The 17,738-nt window shown below is 38.4% G+C and overlaps 2 protein-coding genes across 2 annotated transcripts; both read right to left on the bottom strand.

Moving 5' to 3' along the window:
- Positions 1–226: 226 nt before the first annotated feature.
- Positions 227–5,653, bottom strand: glipr1a (GLI pathogenesis-related 1a). Its single transcript, XM_042511212.2, has 6 exons — positions 4,779–5,653; positions 3,744–3,989; positions 3,477–3,595; positions 1,486–1,571; positions 1,298–1,324; positions 227–614 (listed from the first exon to the last, which is right to left on the bottom strand). Exons 1-6 carry the CDS (start codon positions 4,947–4,949, stop codon positions 460–462), a joined length of 804 nt encoding a protein of 267 aa, XP_042367146.1. The 5' UTR covers positions 4,950–5,653; the 3' UTR covers positions 227–459.
- Positions 5,314–16,973, bottom strand: LOC121961084 (NXPE family member 3-like). Its single transcript, XM_042510933.2, has 7 exons — positions 16,831–16,973; positions 13,111–13,297; positions 12,519–12,962; positions 11,007–11,302; positions 8,798–8,868; positions 7,455–7,658; positions 5,314–7,371 (listed from the first exon to the last, which is right to left on the bottom strand). Exons 2-7 carry the CDS (start codon positions 13,240–13,242, stop codon positions 6,818–6,820), a joined length of 1,701 nt encoding a protein of 566 aa, XP_042366867.1. The 5' UTR covers positions 13,243–13,297; positions 16,831–16,973; the 3' UTR covers positions 5,314–6,817.
- Positions 16,974–17,738: the final 765 nt, after the last annotated feature.

The raw sequence follows: 17,738 nt of genomic DNA, 5'->3' as shown, positions 1-17,738 counted from the left end.
TAACATTCTGGCAAAATAAAGTGGTCCTTCAGTTTTGGTTATTTGAAAAGTGGTCTTAAACTTAACTCTGAGTGGCACTAATAATCTTAAAAGCTTTATCATCAGTTGCAGGCCACGTTGGCTTCGCTGTGACTCAGAAAAAATAAAGAGAAACAGCTTTAAATGTAACTGTAGATATAAGACACAGTAAAAGTAAAAGTGCAGTAAAATGAATGAGCACAGTGGACAGGTTTTTCACTGTAGTTTACTCTCCCAATCCTACAGGTTTAGTTGAGATTTTTTAAATCTGTGGTTCAGTGTGTCACTACAGAGACGCTGTTTGGTAAATGCATGCATTGTACAGTTTATGTACAGGTCTGATGTGACACAAAGGCTGCCAATAGAAAGGTTTAATTAACCTCATAAATACATCTCAGCACTGGCTGAATAAGTCCATGTCCTTCAGGTCAGCACAGTGGTTTATTCATAGCAGAAAACGTCGGGATAAAAGTGGCGGACTGCATATGCCGTGATGAATGTGAAGATGAGGGCAATGGGCCGAACAACCAGAATAGTCACATAGTTGGAGCCACTGTTCGCTTGAGCACTGGCCCAGTCTGGGGTCCAGTTGTAGCCTGGAAACACAAATAAAATCAGACAGAGTGGTTTTAGTATTTGAACCTAGCACAGCATCACCTGGGATTTATCCAGTTGAGTGTGTCATGAACTTAATTAACACCATGTATTAAACAGAACCCTAATTCCAAAAAAGTTTGGACACTGTGTAAAATGTTTATAAAAACAATGCAAGGATTTGCAAATCCTTTTTTAGAATATATTCAGTTGAATTTGATGCCTGTAATAGTAACTAAGTGTCTGTGAACTGAGGACACTAATTTTTGAAGTGTTAAAGTGAAAATCCTTCCCTTTCTTACTTCACAGATGACTGTATTTGCTCAACAGTCCAAAGTCTCCCTTGTCATATTTTGCGCTTCATAATGCACCACACATGTTCAGTGGACTGCATTCAGGTCAGTCTAGCACCTGCACTCTTTTACTATGTACTACACTACTGCAACACATGCAGAATGTGTATCATTGTCTTGCTGGAAGAAGCAGGAACGTCCCTGAGAAAGATGTTGTCTGGATGGCGGCATATGTTGCTCCAAAACCTGTATGCACCTTTCAGCATTTATGGTCATTTTTATGATTTACATGGAGTCTCAACTTTTCTGGAATTGGGGCTGTTTCTTTTATTCCCAGTTGGACTGCATCTCTCCTTCAGAATGTATGTTCTGGCTTATGAGCTGTCACTTACTTTTTTGTGAATCTCGTTCTTGGCTATCTGCAAAGACATTAAGACAGAAATTGTTAATTGTTGACACTTATAGTTTGTTTTACATTTATTTCTCAGGTTTTTGTAAAGTTGCCTGTTAAGGGCAGCGTCAGTAGCAATGCCTACAACATAGTGAGGCCCTATTTTTTCTATCCAAAAAGTGGACTCACGGCAGAGGTTCTCCTCACAGGTTCCTTTGCATTTAGAGCAGGCTGCACCTTGATTGTCATAGGGTCGCCTTCCGTTCACATTCCCCCTGCACAAGGAACAATCATCCAAGTTAAATCTGATCCCCGTCTGCAGCAGTAGATTGCTTAGCCTTCGTATTGCACTCCAGCCTGTTTCTCCAAACTGGGGGCATTGCCAACAGCTGTCATTTGGATATTATGCACTGACTTTAAATAAGTATCGCATACACCCCCACTTAAAAAATCCTGAACTATCCCTTTAAAGCATAGGCGTCCAAACTTTTTTGAATGGGGGCCAAATTATATAATGTGAAAATACCTGGGACCAAGTGTTTCTGGCATCATACAACTTATTTAAAAAAAAAAAAAACACCACACAAACAAGCAATACAAATGTAACAGTTTCATCTTTCACTGAAAATGTGTTCAATTTTACACCATTCCTGAAAGCAGCTTTCCTCACTGTCCACTTTACACTTCTTTGCTGTGGCCATGTCTGCTTCATGGCAGGAAATGTCTGCTGCCAGGTAACCGTTAAGTTTGTTAGTTTACTCTCTGTTAATAAAAATACATTAGTTCCTGCTTGATGCGTCACTACGAACTGTATTATAGTCCTTCCATTGTGAGCTGAAGGGAAAAAATGCAAAGTGATCATGCTTGATTAACAAATATTGTGTGTATTGTGTGGCAGGCCAAAGTATATTTTGAAAGTCAAACCAAGGGCTGCCTAAAACTGGTCCGAGGCCCACAATTGGCCCCAGGGCCGGACTTTGGACATGCCTGCTTTAAAGCATAGGGCTGGCATTGTTCTATGTTTCTTACTGTCAACAAATTAAAAATACCTAAGCCTGTGATGTGTTACTCCATCTCTCAATACTCTCCGACTTCACTTACCTATATGTGATTTTAAAGACTCGGTGCTTCCCTTAACCCTTTGAAACCTGGATCATCATCGGTTGCCTTGTGCTACATTGAGATGCCTTTCAGAAGCTGTTTGACCTTTTTAAACCTGAGCAAATTGGTTTAATTTCTTTCACAAAGATTGGGGGGTAAAAAAGTCAGTGACCAACTTGGTAAGAAATGGCCCACAATTTGCCAAAAAAAAATTTAATTAAATAAATTTAAAAAACTAAAATGTGACAAGAAAATTATCTAAAATAGTTTTTTTTAAAGGAGAAGAATCATCAGAAAAATATCAAAAAAGGGGAAACAAATATTATTTATTTTATATTATTTTGCTTATTTTCAGGCAATTTTCTTGTAGCCTTTTTATTAACTTTATTAACTAACTTTTTAGCTATATCTTGTTTAGTTGCATGTTGCCTGCTCGCCCTTTTTTGTTGAATGAAATCAAATCAATTTGCTCAGGTTTCAAAGTGTTAAACAGATGGTCGCTGTACTTAAAAGTAGTGCATTTGTTGAAAACTAACGTATTCAAAGCTGCCGCATGGTGTGTGTAACTGAGAGAAAATAAACTGCCAGCGCAGTGTGCGTGTTCCCACTGCAAGTGTGGCTTATTGTTGTATTTGTATTTGTATGTATTTGTATTTGTAAGTGTGGTACAGAGAAACAAGATAAATCAGACATTGGATACACACTGGGTACTTAGAAGACACTAACACAGCTGGTTTTATTAATTCCAGCCAATTTGTTGATAATAAGAAACAGAACACTGCCAGCCTTATGCTTTACTGTACTAAACCTGCCTAAGTGGTTGCAGTTAATACCACTTCCTTTTTTTTTCATAATACCTACACTGAAATCATGATTTGCCACAGCCTCAAAACCAGCATAGAAGAAGGGCATGTGAAGAACATTTGGTGTCACCGGAAAAAAATACATATTTTAAAATGTTCACAGGAAAAGTGACATCTTTTGTGAACTATAATCCAACATTTTTGGAGCGCTTTAAGCCCTCAACTCATAGTTCATAAATCATACTTTTAATTTATTTGTAGATGTGTTCAACTTACGCTGTAGCATAGTTGCATACAAAAAAGACACCCTCTTTGGAAGCAAACACTGTGTTTTTGACACCGTTCGTGCACAGCTGGACGGCACAACCAACCTTGTAGCTGCTCGCCCACACAACCTGGAGAGAATTAAAGGGTTAAATTGTGTCATGCAAAAATAAAACAGTGTGATAATTTCCTCTTTTTTGCACACATCTCTTCAAAACGTTTCACCACAAACAGAAAAAAGCACAGTCACACCATCAGAATGTTTTCAAGTGCACACACCTGTGTGTAGTGGCCACAGACACCTGTGCAGACATTGCGGTTGTAGTCATATTCTTGTTTTTCATCCACCCAGCTTTTTATGGCCCCCGACACATCAAAATGGGGTGAGCTGCGAGCCCATATGTTTTCTCCCACAGAGGAGAAAGTAGGGTGCACGCGGCGGACATCGTCGAGGTACTTGTTGTGTTCAAACACACACATTCTCGCCCATGCTCTTGCAGTGATGGCCAAGCCCTCATCCCATGTCTGAATGACCAGAGATAAAGAATATCAAGCAACAGTCCTTTACAATGACATACTTCTTTAAATTAGGTTTTTAAAGGTTTGGTTCATTCAAAAAAAAAAAAAATGTTCTCATGTCCTCCTTGTGACATTTGTCCAGTGCAATGGAGGTATGTGGAATTAAGAAAAATACATAGAGCTGTGTGTATTTACCAAAAATATGGGATACTTAAAGTGATACTTTTATTATGCACTATTTTTAAGTTATATGCTTACATAAAAGTTTTATTAGCAAAACATTCACACAGAGGTTTAAGTGTAATCTTTCTCAATTTTAATTTTTTAAAGATTGACATAAAGTTAAACTATGATTTAATCCAGTTCAAAAGTTAATCCTTGCTGGTGCAACCCAGCCTTAATGTTGTAACATATAATACATATAACACATACAAATAATGCATTTTTTAAATCAAGCTTCCTATATTTTACTGACTTCTGCTTTTTATTTCCTGCATTGCAAGATGTTTGCTTTCTATCAATGTGGCAAATTTATTTGTCAATGTTCTCTAAACCTTGTGCAGAAGTCCTTTGATGGTCCAGGGTTTCAAACCATCAATTCTCCAGCCTTAAACCGCTAATGTACCATCCTAAAAACAACAAAGGGCTGGCAATATAATCACTTCATGACTAAGGATATTTTTTTAGCCTTACATGTATGTTAAGTCAGAGTTTTAGACCCACTAATTGTTCACAATGCTTAATCGAAGCAGTTACTGTGTTAGTGAAGTTGTTGAAGTTGCCAGTCATGCCTACCATGTACAGCATATCAGCAGCAGCTGGACTGACAGATGACCGCGCCTTGTTGTGCTCCCTCACACATTCATCAATGAACTTTCGATCAGTGATTTCTGGCAGTGAGACTGCACACAACCCCGAGTGCAGGATAATCCAAACCCGCAGTAACATCTTCACCGCGCTCCCCATGCTTTAAAGCACAAAATACCACAGAAGAAGGTGCAGAAGCTGTGTCTTTATGAAATTTGCTTGCATGTATTTCCTGGAACAGGAAATTACACACTTGAGAGGAAGTGCTAAGTGAGTGTGCAATAATTTAGGCACTGCATGTGCACAGTAAAGATGCTAAACTGAGTGGAGTTCGTTGTTGTCACGTGATAAAATAGGTGAGAAATGTCTGAATATGCATTGCACGTGAACATTCTGTTAGGTTGTTAGCTTGTTTGACTTGATTGCTTATGATTTGAGTTCCTTGTTGTCAGTTGCTTAAGGATGTGTCTCTGTCCTTTGGTGGCTAACTGAGAGTGGAAATTAAGCTTGTGCATGATCACGGTTTCACAATGATGTATAAAGTTTATTATATATCCCAATTTGATAGAGGGGCTGGCGATCATCATAGACCTGGCTTCATATCACCACCATGTCTACATGAGACAATAGGCAGTCCAGGCAAAGGAGGAAAGTATGTAGGTTTTTAGTCACCCAAGCAAGGCAAGCAGTACACAAAAAAGTGCCTCAAAAATGTATATCAAATCTGTAACATAATTTTAGATATGTAATTATGATAATTCTATTTTTTTCATTTCGTTTTTTTGTGTTTACTAAGACACTTTTTTCCCAGGTTTTAAAAATATATATTTTTTATGTGTATTTGTATTTTTTTTTTAAGGTTTAAAAGGTTTCTCTCAAAAATATGTGGAGAAGGCAATGAGCAATGGAAGAAGAAATGACCCAAAAAAAGAGCAAGAAATTGGTAAAAAAAAAAAAATACCAATAGTACCAAAAAAAAATAGTAAAAGAAAATTACCTTAAAATTAGTCAAAGCAAAGCAAAAAGATAAAACAGTTAAAAAAAGAAGAAGAAACAGGGCACCTGGTACATCAGTGGATAGAGCAGTGCCCCATATACAGAGGTTGTATCCTCACTGCAGCAGCCGCAGGTTCGATTCCTGCCTCAACCCTTTGCTGCATGCTCTCTCTCTCTTCCCCCTTTCACGCTATAACTGTCCTGTCCATTAAAGGCAATAAAAGCCAAAAAAAAAAACAATCTCATAAAAAAAATATAAAGAGAAGAAGAAAAAATCCACTTGCTTTTACTTGCTGTTTTGAATTTGGGCAATTGAGTGTTATTGAACATTTTATTGCCACTTTTGGCTTATCATTGTTATCAAGGCTGAAGCTCAGAGGGGATCGAGCGTTTTCTGTTGCGGCTCCAAAACTTTGGAATGAGCTGCCGCTGCACATTAGACAGGCCTCCTCACTGTCTGATTTTAAAACCCGTCTTAAAACCCATCTGTTTTCTTTAGCTTTTAACATCACGTAGGGTTGTTGCTTCACATGTGCATAGATACGACGGGCAATACACTTTTAGCCTATTTATTAATTATGTTTTATTGTTTATGCTGTTTTTAGTTCTATCATTTTATTGTCCTTTATTATTTTTATTATTTTTATTTTTATTGTCTTTGTACAGCACCTTGGTCGACTCTGGTTGTTTTAAAAGTGCTTTATAAATAAATCTGATTGATTGATTGATTGATTGATCAATAAAATAGCCTGTTTCTTCTTATGAGGCACAAATTAAGTTCATATTTGTTGATGGAGATTTTCATAATTTTTTTACTGATGTGGTTAAGGTAGATATTTAACATTAAGGCTGTTATTATAAATGATTATACATTATTATTGTTATTATTATTATTATTATTATACCACCCAGAATTGTAGAAACACTGCAGCACTTTCAGAAAAAAATGCAGCACTTTGGCAGAAACACAGACATAACATGTAAACTCAGCATATGCTTAAATCTGAACTCTTCCCCCTTAACAAACACATCTAGCCGCCGTTCTGAGGGCACACATGGGACAAGAGAACGTCAATCATGTTCTTAATAATGGGAGGTCCTGGGTGGACATCATGTGGAAGGTGGTGGGCTAGAACCATTGACCAGGCATCGACCAGATGAACATTCAGTCCTTTGAACATGGCTCTGAGCACGTTATAACGCTGCAACGAGTACCAGTCACTAAATGTTAATGCCAGATCAGGTGTCAAAGCTCTGGGGTTTCCTGTCCGGATGATGACCACCGTCTCGGGAGCTCTTGTCAGCAGCCGCACCACCGCCCTGCGGATGCTCCGCAGCCGCCGGATGTAGATCTCCAAGGGGAAAGGGGCAAGGTGAGCCCAGACGCCAAAAACTACGACAGTGTTGGGGCCTCCCTTTAAGCCGTCTATTTCGTTGGCTATGTAATGTTGATCGGTAGGTGGGATGGGGGCCAAACCAAGCATAGGAGGGCCGTGGTAGAAGCACCTCACCATGATGCTGTTTGCAAAGTCGACAGCTGTGAAAGGTAATTTCACCAGGCTTTCTGAGCCGAACTTCTTTAGATCTAAAAGTATAACACAGTAAGGAGATTAAGCTGCAGTGTAAACAAAATCAAACTGTTATCAGATATCCCTATGGATCAGTTACCTGGTAGTACTGTGACCAAGAACGCAAACCACTGCCTCATGGTGGAGTCTCCATACATGTGGACGTCTTTGCCTTTCAGACACTGAGTGATTGCAGAGCTGTCGAAATACTGAACTTTGGTTCCATCCAGTGTTCGCCATGAACCCTGGTAATAATAGCCAGAGGGTCCAGATGTCACAATGCTGCTTTTCTCCTCTTTATGACCTGAGAGGAAGTTAAAGGAAGTGTGGGGTTATTTTTAGGGTTCAGGACAGACTATCTTTTAAACATCATACTGAGTGTCTCACAGAGAGTGATGTTGGTTTTCTAATAACGAAACAATTGCTGTTTCTCTTTGGGTGCATGGAACAAGGCATTCTTTTAGCAGTTGATTGTGGTGATATTTAAACATGTACATTTATCTTCCTGAGAAATGTTACATTTAGCATGCTGTGCTTGGATTTGTCTCTGATTCAGGTTTCTACACTTCTTATTGCAGTTTGTTTAAGAAAGTCGACTTGTCTTCAGCATTTCATTGTGTTGAAATGTATACAACTCAATGACAGATGCACTTACAGTGATTCCAACAGTTGGAGAAAACAAACTTTCATGGACTTGCACCAAAGATGGAACAGCAGATCTCAATTTACATTGGATTGGTGTTTTACATGATGCTCAAGTTTAAGTATTAAACAGTACGCCGTGTTTTCCTGATCAAACTCACTATTCAAAGACTTAAATTTGGACAAAGGTTGTTGCATGTGTCTTAATGGGGATCTTTACCAACCTAATCTACTTTACCAGATGTATGGTCTTCAAAAAAACAGTAATGATTCCAATATGAACATGAGTGTACCTATTTTAAGTGCTAAACATTTAGGCTACCTACTACATTTAGGCTACCTACTACCTGACAATAATTGTGGCTAAAGATAAAATCAAGCAAATTTCTTAAAGCAGTAAAATTGAAGTTGTTCACTTGCTGTCCATTTTAATTGTACACTCTTAGTACATGTAAATAGTAAGCACTCTGTCCACACAGTTCTGAAGGACAAGTGTTTGCTTTCAGGCTAAAAACAATTAAGCAGTTGCAGGTGTTCCTTATTTTGGGAATACCACCAAGTGTAATCTGGTTGTGTGAACATCTTATTGGCTATACTTACTCCAGAAAATCTACAAACACTGCTAACAGCTCATGCCATGTTCACTCACATTTAGCCAAATAATCCTCCTACAGGGTATTGCAACCCAGAATGTAGTGGTAAGTTGTATACAACTGGACTTTCTTCTCCCCGTTTTACTTTATCTATTACAAATTTAGTTGAGTTATTGACAGTGGTGGTTGAGTAAAAATTGTGCTTTACCTTCATCTGTTGGCAACACGGTGACAATGGCAGGTCCTGAAGCCTGAATGTGGGCTTTTAAGTTGACACCACTTCAGAAAAAACACAAACAGAAACACACTCTTAAACACTACAAAATGAGTTAATGAAGTTGAAACTAGAAAAATCAAGCCCTAAAGGAGAAACAACTGCTTGCAAACCCATTTTGTGAGTTTAAGTTGCACTTTACACAGTTTAGATGTGTAATTGATACATTAGCCATTATATATTGCACACCCCTTCCACTCACTAATGGCACAATGCTGCCATTAGTCTAAGCAAGTGATTGACAGCTTGTTGCACAACTTTAATATTTCATGGATAAGTGGACAGACAGACTCAGTTATGCCAAATACTGAATCTTTCATGGTAGAGTAAGGTTGTTTTTTTATTATTATCAACATGTAGCTATACATAAGCTATTGATTTAGGTTGTGCAATGGATTTTCAAAAGTGACGTGATTTAATATTATGGTAACCATAAAATATGGCTTGGTACCAATGTACTGTGCCAACAAAAAGTTTCACTCTTATTTATGTCTCATCATGTTTGGAGGGGAGAAGGCCACTTCTATTTTATACCTCTTATTTCTGGTTCTGGCTCATAGAAACATAATTCTAATGTTTATCATGACACCCTGCAGTCCTTTTTCCTCCACCTCCACCAGACTTCTGCTGCAGGAATGTAAGCTCCATACTGAGGACGGTCTGCCCTTACATATAATTCCAGGGCTAACTGTTGGCATCACACTGCTAATGTGATGTAGTGGTAAATATCGGTTTAACGATAGAGTTGAGCCACTTTGGTGTTGTTGTGAGTTTGTTGGGACCATTAAGTTGCTCAGTGCTAGCTTTTGCTAAACAAGCAGGTGTTAAACTAGACAGCACAACCCAGCTTCCAATTTGTCCCAGTGGCCATTCACAGTATTCCAGTGAGAAAATCCTCTGAAGCACCAAAAAGCATTTGTAAAACTATTGACAGAACACCTCAAACTTTTAGCTATCCAAAACAAGCCTGGTACTCTACAAAGCACATTTACATTATACAGTAAGCTAGATAACTGTTAAAGTATTTACAAAATATGTCAAAATTTTGTTTATTACTAACGTCCTTGTTATCCTTATTTGCGTCTTAAGCACACTCCTAGGCTGCCTTTCTTATCCCGCCTTGTGGAATATCTTCAAAGTACACAAGTCAAATGTAATGTTAAGTTATGATGAAACAATGTATATTTCACTTTACTGGTATAACTTTTTGGTTGTTCCAGGACAAAAAGTGATGATCACCACCACCATGGATGGAACTCAGGCTGTCAACACCCTGGAAAGATATCTGTAATCTCAATAAGTTTCTGAAAAATGCTTGTAAACACGAGTAGAGACCTAGCTGCCACAGCACCTCTAACCTGAATCAAACCCCTGCATCAGAGGCAAAGGTATGGACTGCTGAAGTCTAAGGGACTGAGATCAGGGCACCCTGCTGAAAAAAACAGCTTAAAATGTTTAAGCTGGTTGACCCGCTTTTTTGACCAACTTAAGGTATGTTTTTGCATTATTTTTTGTGCGTAAGCATACCAACTTGTGATGGTCACTCTAGCTGGTTTATCTGTTGAACTTCCTGTAAAATTAACCAAATCCATGTCCTTGAGTATTGAGAAATAACAGTGTAATGAAGAGAAAGTATGAAAAACGAAGGGCATAAACCAGCATGTCAAACCATCAAAGACCGGCAAAAACTGGGTCACGACCATCTTAGACCAAAGACCGGCTAAAGTCAGTACCAGCATAAGCGGATTTTAGCTTGAAAAGTTATTCAAATAGTACATATCTTGAATGTGATACTCAAGACGTGTTTTTTAGGCCCGAAAAGTTGTTGTAGCCAAGACATTGTTGCTTTTCCCGTCTAGGGTGGGGCACAGGAAAAGGTTGTGTTTTTCCGAGACCTCTCTGTTATTCCTGCTTGCATTGTGCCCTCCCAATCAGGTATTTAAAGTCAAAATGTGATCTTTGATATATTTGCTACATAGTAATGTGCAAATGTGGCATAGCCTTTGTTAGCAAAAATGTACATTGCCAACATTTTTTCTGACCAATGGCTACTGCCAAACTTTTAGAATTACTCATCAAGGATAGATCAAGGCATATGTGTCATTAGAAGTCATGCAAAATGTCAGTCTCACTGTTTCCTCACCTTTGAAAGAGCTTCTGCTCGTTGGCCTTGAGGTTTCGCTCGATGCTTTTCCTGGAGTGGTGGATCCTGGCATCACAGCTCAGTGTCTTTGGCTTGTAGCAGAACCAAGGTGCGCCTGTTCGAGGGTCACTGTAGTTGCACAGCGGCTGCTTAGTTGGAGGTAGGCAGACGTTACAGACGGTAGTTTCAGAGAGTGAACCTGAGCGGAAAAGGGCGTGGAAGGAAATCCTGTCAGGATGTTCTCTGTTGAGCCTTTTCAGCACTGGGATAGCCTCACTAGGGTGAACCAGCGTCACCTGATTGGAAAGAGAAGACCAAATCATGTTCTGTCATATCAGCAAAGACGAATAAAGTGAAATCTACTACAAGCTGTACACTGTGAGATATTTAGAAAGATTCATGTTTTCTGACATTGGTCTGATTTTCACATGACTATCACTGAAAAATTGTCTGTTCACTAAACCCTTACTTCAAACAGTGATTGTCTTAGGTAGCAACTGTAACTAGGCATTTCTGGTCTGTCAATACTTTGCATTTAAATTGTTTGATTGTTTGAGGATTGTCGTTTTTCCAAAACTAAAAACAAAAGAGGAAAAGTACAGCAAATGAATCATTTAAGATAATTATTACTGATTCTCTGTAGTATATGTATAATCTGCTATTTTTAGCATGTTTGTTAACAGCTCACCACCTAAAATAGGAAACAAACATCCCGTTTATGACTAGCATCTTCTGTGTACTATTTCCCATTGAGAACCTGGGTGCTACCAAGTGAAAGCTAACATTAGCAGAGCTATCCTGTTCTGTTGGATTTGGGGAATGACTCCAACAAAATTAGTTATCTAAGACAACATGTACACCATACATATCACTCAAACAATGTTATGTTAGGATGAAGTATTAGCCTGATCTTATATTTTTCTAAGATACTTTAACATTACGACTTCCTAGCTCCATATTGAATAACAAAAAACAAAGCTGTTTCTCCATTTCCATGTCTTTGACATTGTTCAACAACTGGTGAGGGTGTCAAATATTTGCTTGGGACATGCAGCTTAAGCCTCAGTTTTTTGGTCCAATTTCATGTGTGTAGCCATCTAGTGCTCAATTAAATCCCCTTTTACAGACTTGTTTTTTTGAAACATGTCCGCTGTTGAAGAAAAGTCAACTCTTCAATGGCTGTTTCACCTTATTCAAAGAGCATTGGATTGCTTAATTAGTGAAGCTTATAAAATCTGCTTGTGACAGTTTGTAGCTGACAAAATCTACCATCAGTGGCTAAAAACGAGACCCAGCTTTTGTATGGAATTTAAAAGTCCCTTGTTTCTAAAATGTGAGTGGTAAATCTGCCACCGTTGTTATTACAAACTGCACAGGTGCCGTGCAAGAAGCACAAGTTAACAGGCATAGCAACAGTAACTAAGGGGCATGGAGCTGCATGAACAATCAAATCGAAGATAGATTAAACACGTACAGTATAACCACATTTAACACAATAGTTTTTAGCTTCACCTCAACCTGTGCGACTCCTTCCCAGAGTAAAGAGAACACAGCAGAGTAGCTCCCATTGAGATGATCCACCACTTGTCCAGCCACACCTGCACCAAGCTTCAGGTTGTGCAGCCGGGCGAGTAAAAAGTCCCCCCCGAACTTCTTGGGACGGCCCTGGAAGTCAGAAATTTTTATCATGACCTCCAGCTGATCCCCTACACGCCACTGTCCTCCTCCCCTCCTTGGGAGAATGGTGAAGGTGCTGCGAGCTGGATCACTGGTCTGCTCCATGAGAAGAGGATCTGGCAGAATTGGAGTTTCAGGCCAAGCAATGTAATCTCTTAGAAGGGTTTCCTCCGTAGCGTCCTCAGGGGACAGTGGCTGGAAGGTGCAGTAGCGGTGATGCATGTCAGGGTCACTGTAAACTCTCGGAATGATGATGGTTAAGTTCGCTTCATGGTGAATCTGGCAGGGGGTTGAGAGAGATGGTGACAAAGATGTTTTAAACAAATGCACTAAAAGGAATTTAACTAAATAACTTAAGCCTTGATAAACATTTTAAGTCTTGTTCAGTAAAATTCATGTTTCTGGATATTTAAAATCAAGTGCTCACCTGCAGAACATCCATGTAACGTGCAAGGAATCTTTCATAGATTCCTTGGTTATGTGACAAAAAGATAAGGACAGTGACAGCCAGGACAACGAAGATGGCACTGTACTCCCTTCTTGTGCAAGTAATGGCCATCACGACAATCCCAATTTATAGCTGTAGCACAGCACTGTGACCACTTCCTCTGGTACTAGATTGAAAAACAAAAGAACTGAAACTATGTTATGCTAAAACTTGAACATAATTGTGAAATTTTCTGTATGCAAATGGTGTGACACGCCCAGCTTTCAATCACCGAAGACTGATACACATCCAGTCATATGGTACATTCCTTTGATTGAGCAACCATGAATCAAAGTCACAACCAAAGACAGAGTAACTCTTTACAAAACACAGTCATGCACTATTGTTCAAATGTATTCCGAAAGAGAACAAATTCAGTTAATGAAAGATAAATCAGACAATCTGATCTAATTAACCAGGACGTAGGGACAGACACTAACAGAGTTCAGTTTGGGTCATCTTTTTGCGTGAACGTTGTAGTGGATGATGAGGACAACTCTTGATAAGAAGATATTCACATGCCTACATAAAACTGAGACTTTTTTTGGAGATTCCGTAGATGACCCTCGGGGTCAGCTAATGGACCTAACTGCCTTGTTGAATTTACGACTCTTGTGAGCAGAACTAAATTACGACAGATTTTATTGCCCGACCGACAGTTTGAGTTAACTTACGAATCATTTGGGGCAAGGACCTGTCAACTGAGCTCCTGCAAAGACTCAAGGAGACATCAGGAGATCTCTACATCATAGAAACCGACAGTTTATGTCTTTGTTGCACAACCAACACGTGACATACCCACACATCTCCGGACTGTAAGAGAGGACCACGTTAACTGATGTTCATATTCAAAGCAAAATGTACTTTGAAATGTTGTGTGGAGATTTCATACCTACAGAACTGGAACTTTGCTCACCTGCCGATTTTTAAAACCAAACTCACAAACACAAGCTGTGCCTGTGTGTGTGTGTGTGCGCGTGTGTGGAGGGGTGTGACCTTTCGTAACCCCCTGCCAGCAGCGTTTTACACACTGAATGAAAATACTCTTAGTACAGAGTTGCATTTTGATATACATCTCCTCTATCTTATCTTAATTATCCGTCCTTTACACTGTTGTGTGCAGATGCTGTATTGTTTTTCTAATTATAGGTTTTGTAGATAGATGTTTGCTCATATTAAATATAACATATAATATATAATATAAACATATTTGTTGTATTTTGATGCTGGTGCTTGTGTACCTTTACTCAAATAGGATCTTTGGCAACCTTTAATTATATCAGTGTTTTGACACTGTGGTGTTACACTTACTTATTTTCACGCATATTCGTTACATTTGTTAAACGTGGTTAATACTGTTTTACTTAGTTAATGATCTGCCAAATAATTATTTGGTTTCCTCATAAGTGTTTGGTATCGATTAGCAGAGGAGAGCATCGTGGTATCAAATATTGAAGATTTGAAGGCCTGTAGTGAACTTTATCAACACTTTAGGAAGAAATTAGATCTAGACAGTTAAAGCAATAGAAGTGATAGAAGGGAGGAGTGTATTTTTCCCGCTTTGACGGTCAAGCACCACACCCCTTTTTTTTCACAGGAGTTATAACCCCAGTGAAGTCGAAGGACCTGGGTTTTTTGGGGTCTTTTTGCTCTTTTGGCTTTTGCCCTCCCTCAAAGGAGGAGGGCGGATGCCTGCTTGTGCTGCAGCCCTGAGATGCTGTGAGCTGCTGTTTATCTACCTTGAAAGAGAGAACTTTTGAAGCAGCCCGTGCTACACGTGTTCTAAATGACGATTTATAACCAGAAGACTTTGCACGAGAGAGACCGTGAGACAAAGAGAGACTTTGAATGAGACAAAGCCTGATAAGTTGTCACAGTGATCTCATCTCAGCCACGTGAGGTGTCAGAAGATGACCCAGCTGTTCGGGGAGAGAGATGGAGGAATCAAACTCAAGTCAGGTTTGCAACGTTCAAACCGACTGAGGCCGGCCACCGGAACCACATGAGCGTAACTGAGCTGCCCGTCCAGTGTCCTCACAAAGGCCACACTGTAATTTTCCAGAGCAAACCATTTCCCTGGCATCAAGACTTCTGAGGAAGGTGAAACGATCTTTCCTGTGCTTTTACGGGGTTGATGCTCTTAAATGCTAGGGACACATAGGAAGTCTTAGACCTTGGTTAGGATCTCCCATTAATATAATTATGGGTCATTCTTTGATCGGTCCTCTTCTTTATCTTTTCCTTCAGTGTTTTATGGGATAGGTTGCCTCTCCCATTGTTGACCGATGCTTGACACTGACTTCTCTTTAATCTTGACTTTTCATCTGCTTGATCATCTTGCACTATTTCAGTGTATCTGATCGAGTCCAGGTGTCACACCTAATTCAGTCCCTCACTGATTTTCATCCCCTGATTTTTATTATTGCTTCATTTATGAGTTTGTTGTTTCATTCACTCGGTGTCTTTGCTGTATTCACTGTTTCATCATTTATCCATACTTATTCTTAAACTCATTCATTTGTAATTTTAGGAGTAGTATTGCTGTGTAGTGAGTAGTTTAATAAACCTTTCATGTATAAAGACACTTGATCACATCTTGTGATGTGTGTGTGTATAATGTCAGGTCCCTGTACACCTGGAAAAAGAACTCTGTTGCAAATTTCAAATTATGAGACTAGATTAATTTCTAAGGCAAAATGGTCTATCAACCTTTCTATTTTAATGGGTGGTGCTCTGAGGTTTTTAAACTCTAATTTTCAATGTAAACGTATTGTTCCTGATAGCCTTATGAGTTATAGTTATGTATTTTGATATTGATTAATTAATTAATTAATTAATCATTTTAATTAATTACTAATTAATGATTAAATCCCCTATTTAAACCGCTACAATGTAGTATAAAGTGTAGTATAGTGCGGTATAAAGGTATCTGTGGGTTCTCACTATAACCACAAGACAACACTGCATGCATATGTGTTTTGGTTTATCCTGAGCATGATAGTAGAAGAAGAGCGTGTAATAGAGGAGAGAAAAAGAATACTGTGAATGAATACATTATGTTGTCGTTATGTGGAATGTACTCACTAACTATTTTTTATTCTATATTGAGTTCAAAAGAAGTTACTAAACAAAATCAGATTAATACAAAGTGTAATCATTAAGATATTGTTTAACTGAAGATATAAAAAGTCGTCAAAAATAACCCAACCATTGGCAACTGCAATATGCTAAAGTGATATGTACATACTTTATTGATTTTCTGTAGAATTCAGCATAATGAGTGCTTTTAAATTTTTACACTTGATGTATATTTGATATATATTTGATGCTAATGTTTTTGTAATTGCACTTACATAAGGTTTTGAATATATGATTTCACAAAATGATCCTGTTTTTAACTGTGTGTCACTCTTAACTGACAAAGCATCCAGTCATTATAGACGAGTAAATGTAATGAAGTACAAAGAATAATATTACTCTCTGAAATGTAGTGGACTAGAAATATAAAGTAACATAAAATGGAAGCAGTAAAAGTGAAATACAAGAACCTCAAAAGTACAGATGTGTATATAAAGTGGTGAATGGCAACATTTACTTTTCACAGTGTTGATAAAATGGAACTGTAAGTATACTTTAATTTGAGCATATCAAGTGTCTTACCTCAGCAGAGAATCACTTGGAGAGGGCACCCTGATGAAATCTTAGTGTGATTTGGCACTCTGTCATGCTGTAAAGTGTTCTTGATTTGCCTTGACTTCCTGCTGATGAACATGAGGGTGGTGACTACAGGCAGCAGTTCAGCGTGTGAATCATAGTCACAGGCTGGGTTTTTGTCATTGTTAGCTTGCCACATCCAATGGCAGCAGCGATAGATCTGACTGCAACAGGTACAGCAGGTTCTGTTATGACGAGGGAGAGCGTTGCTGCTAAGCTGTTTTTTTTCACAGCATCCCAAAAAGAATAGTTTGGGTTAGGGTTCTTTCACACACACACACACACACACACACACACACACAGACACACACACACACACAATTACACATCCACACTTGCATATAATAAATACAATACTATTTATTACATTATTACATTATTATACTATATTTTATATACTGCATACTATATTTTACTAGTAAGGATAAAAATATTGTGTGTTTTGCCTGTTTTGCTTCAGTGTGTATGTTTGTGTTTTGGAATTATGCTTCATCTGTCTAATATTGTAGAAGAGTGAATGAATCATCAACTACTGTGCCAAAAACTCCTTCTCTATTTCCTATTAATATCGTAATATAGGTTATAGTTATTAATGTAATTATTAATCAGAGTTCCAAATTGATAGTTTAGTGTCATTTGAGTCATTTGATTCATAGCGCCATTGCCATATATCCATAATTGTGCACTATAAATTTCAGCATAAATTTTGGTCAACATAAAAGATATTTTATTCCATGTCAGACTAGCCTGAAGTCTTTCAATACCACTAGTTTGTCATATCAGTGGCAATCCAGCTGTTTGTACAAACAAGCGCATTGTGGTGAGAATAAATTAATTTGTAAAGCCAAAGAAAT

The sequence above is a fragment of the Plectropomus leopardus genome, chromosome 22 (assembly GCF_026936395.1).
Source record: "Plectropomus leopardus strain MGB_pleo_1.0 chromosome 22, ASM2693639v1, whole genome shotgun sequence".
In the NCBI taxonomy this organism is placed as follows: Eukaryota; Metazoa; Chordata; class Actinopteri; order Perciformes; family Serranidae; genus Plectropomus; species Plectropomus leopardus.
This window is presented reverse-complemented; position numbering and strand designations above follow the sequence as displayed.

Excerpts from the sequence above, each read along its gene's own strand:
- glipr1a (XM_042511212.2), bottom strand. The coding sequence starts at position 4,949 with ATGGGGAGCGCGGTGAAGATGTTACTGCGGGTTTGGATTATCCTGCAC. Across the intron at positions 3,596-3,743 it reads TCTGTGGCCACTACACACAG|GTTGTGTGGGCGAGCAGCTA; the intron begins GTGTGTGCACTT and ends AATTCTCTCCAG. Across the intron at positions 615-1,297 it reads AGAACGAGATTCACAAAAAA|GCTACAACTGGACCCCAGAC; the intron begins GTAAGTGACAGC and ends TTGTGTTTCCAG.
- LOC121961084 (XM_042510933.2), bottom strand. The coding sequence starts at position 13,242 with ATGGCCATTACTTGCACAAGAAGGGAGTACAGTGCCATCTTCGTTGTC. Across the intron at positions 8,869-11,006 it reads GAGCAGAAGCTCTTTCAAAG|TGGTGTCAACTTAAAAGCCC; the intron begins GTGAGGAAACAG and ends TTTTTTCTGAAG. Across the intron at positions 7,372-7,454 it reads CTTGGTCACAGTACTACCAG|ATCTAAAGAAGTTCGGCTCA; the intron begins GTAACTGATCCA and ends TTATACTTTTAG.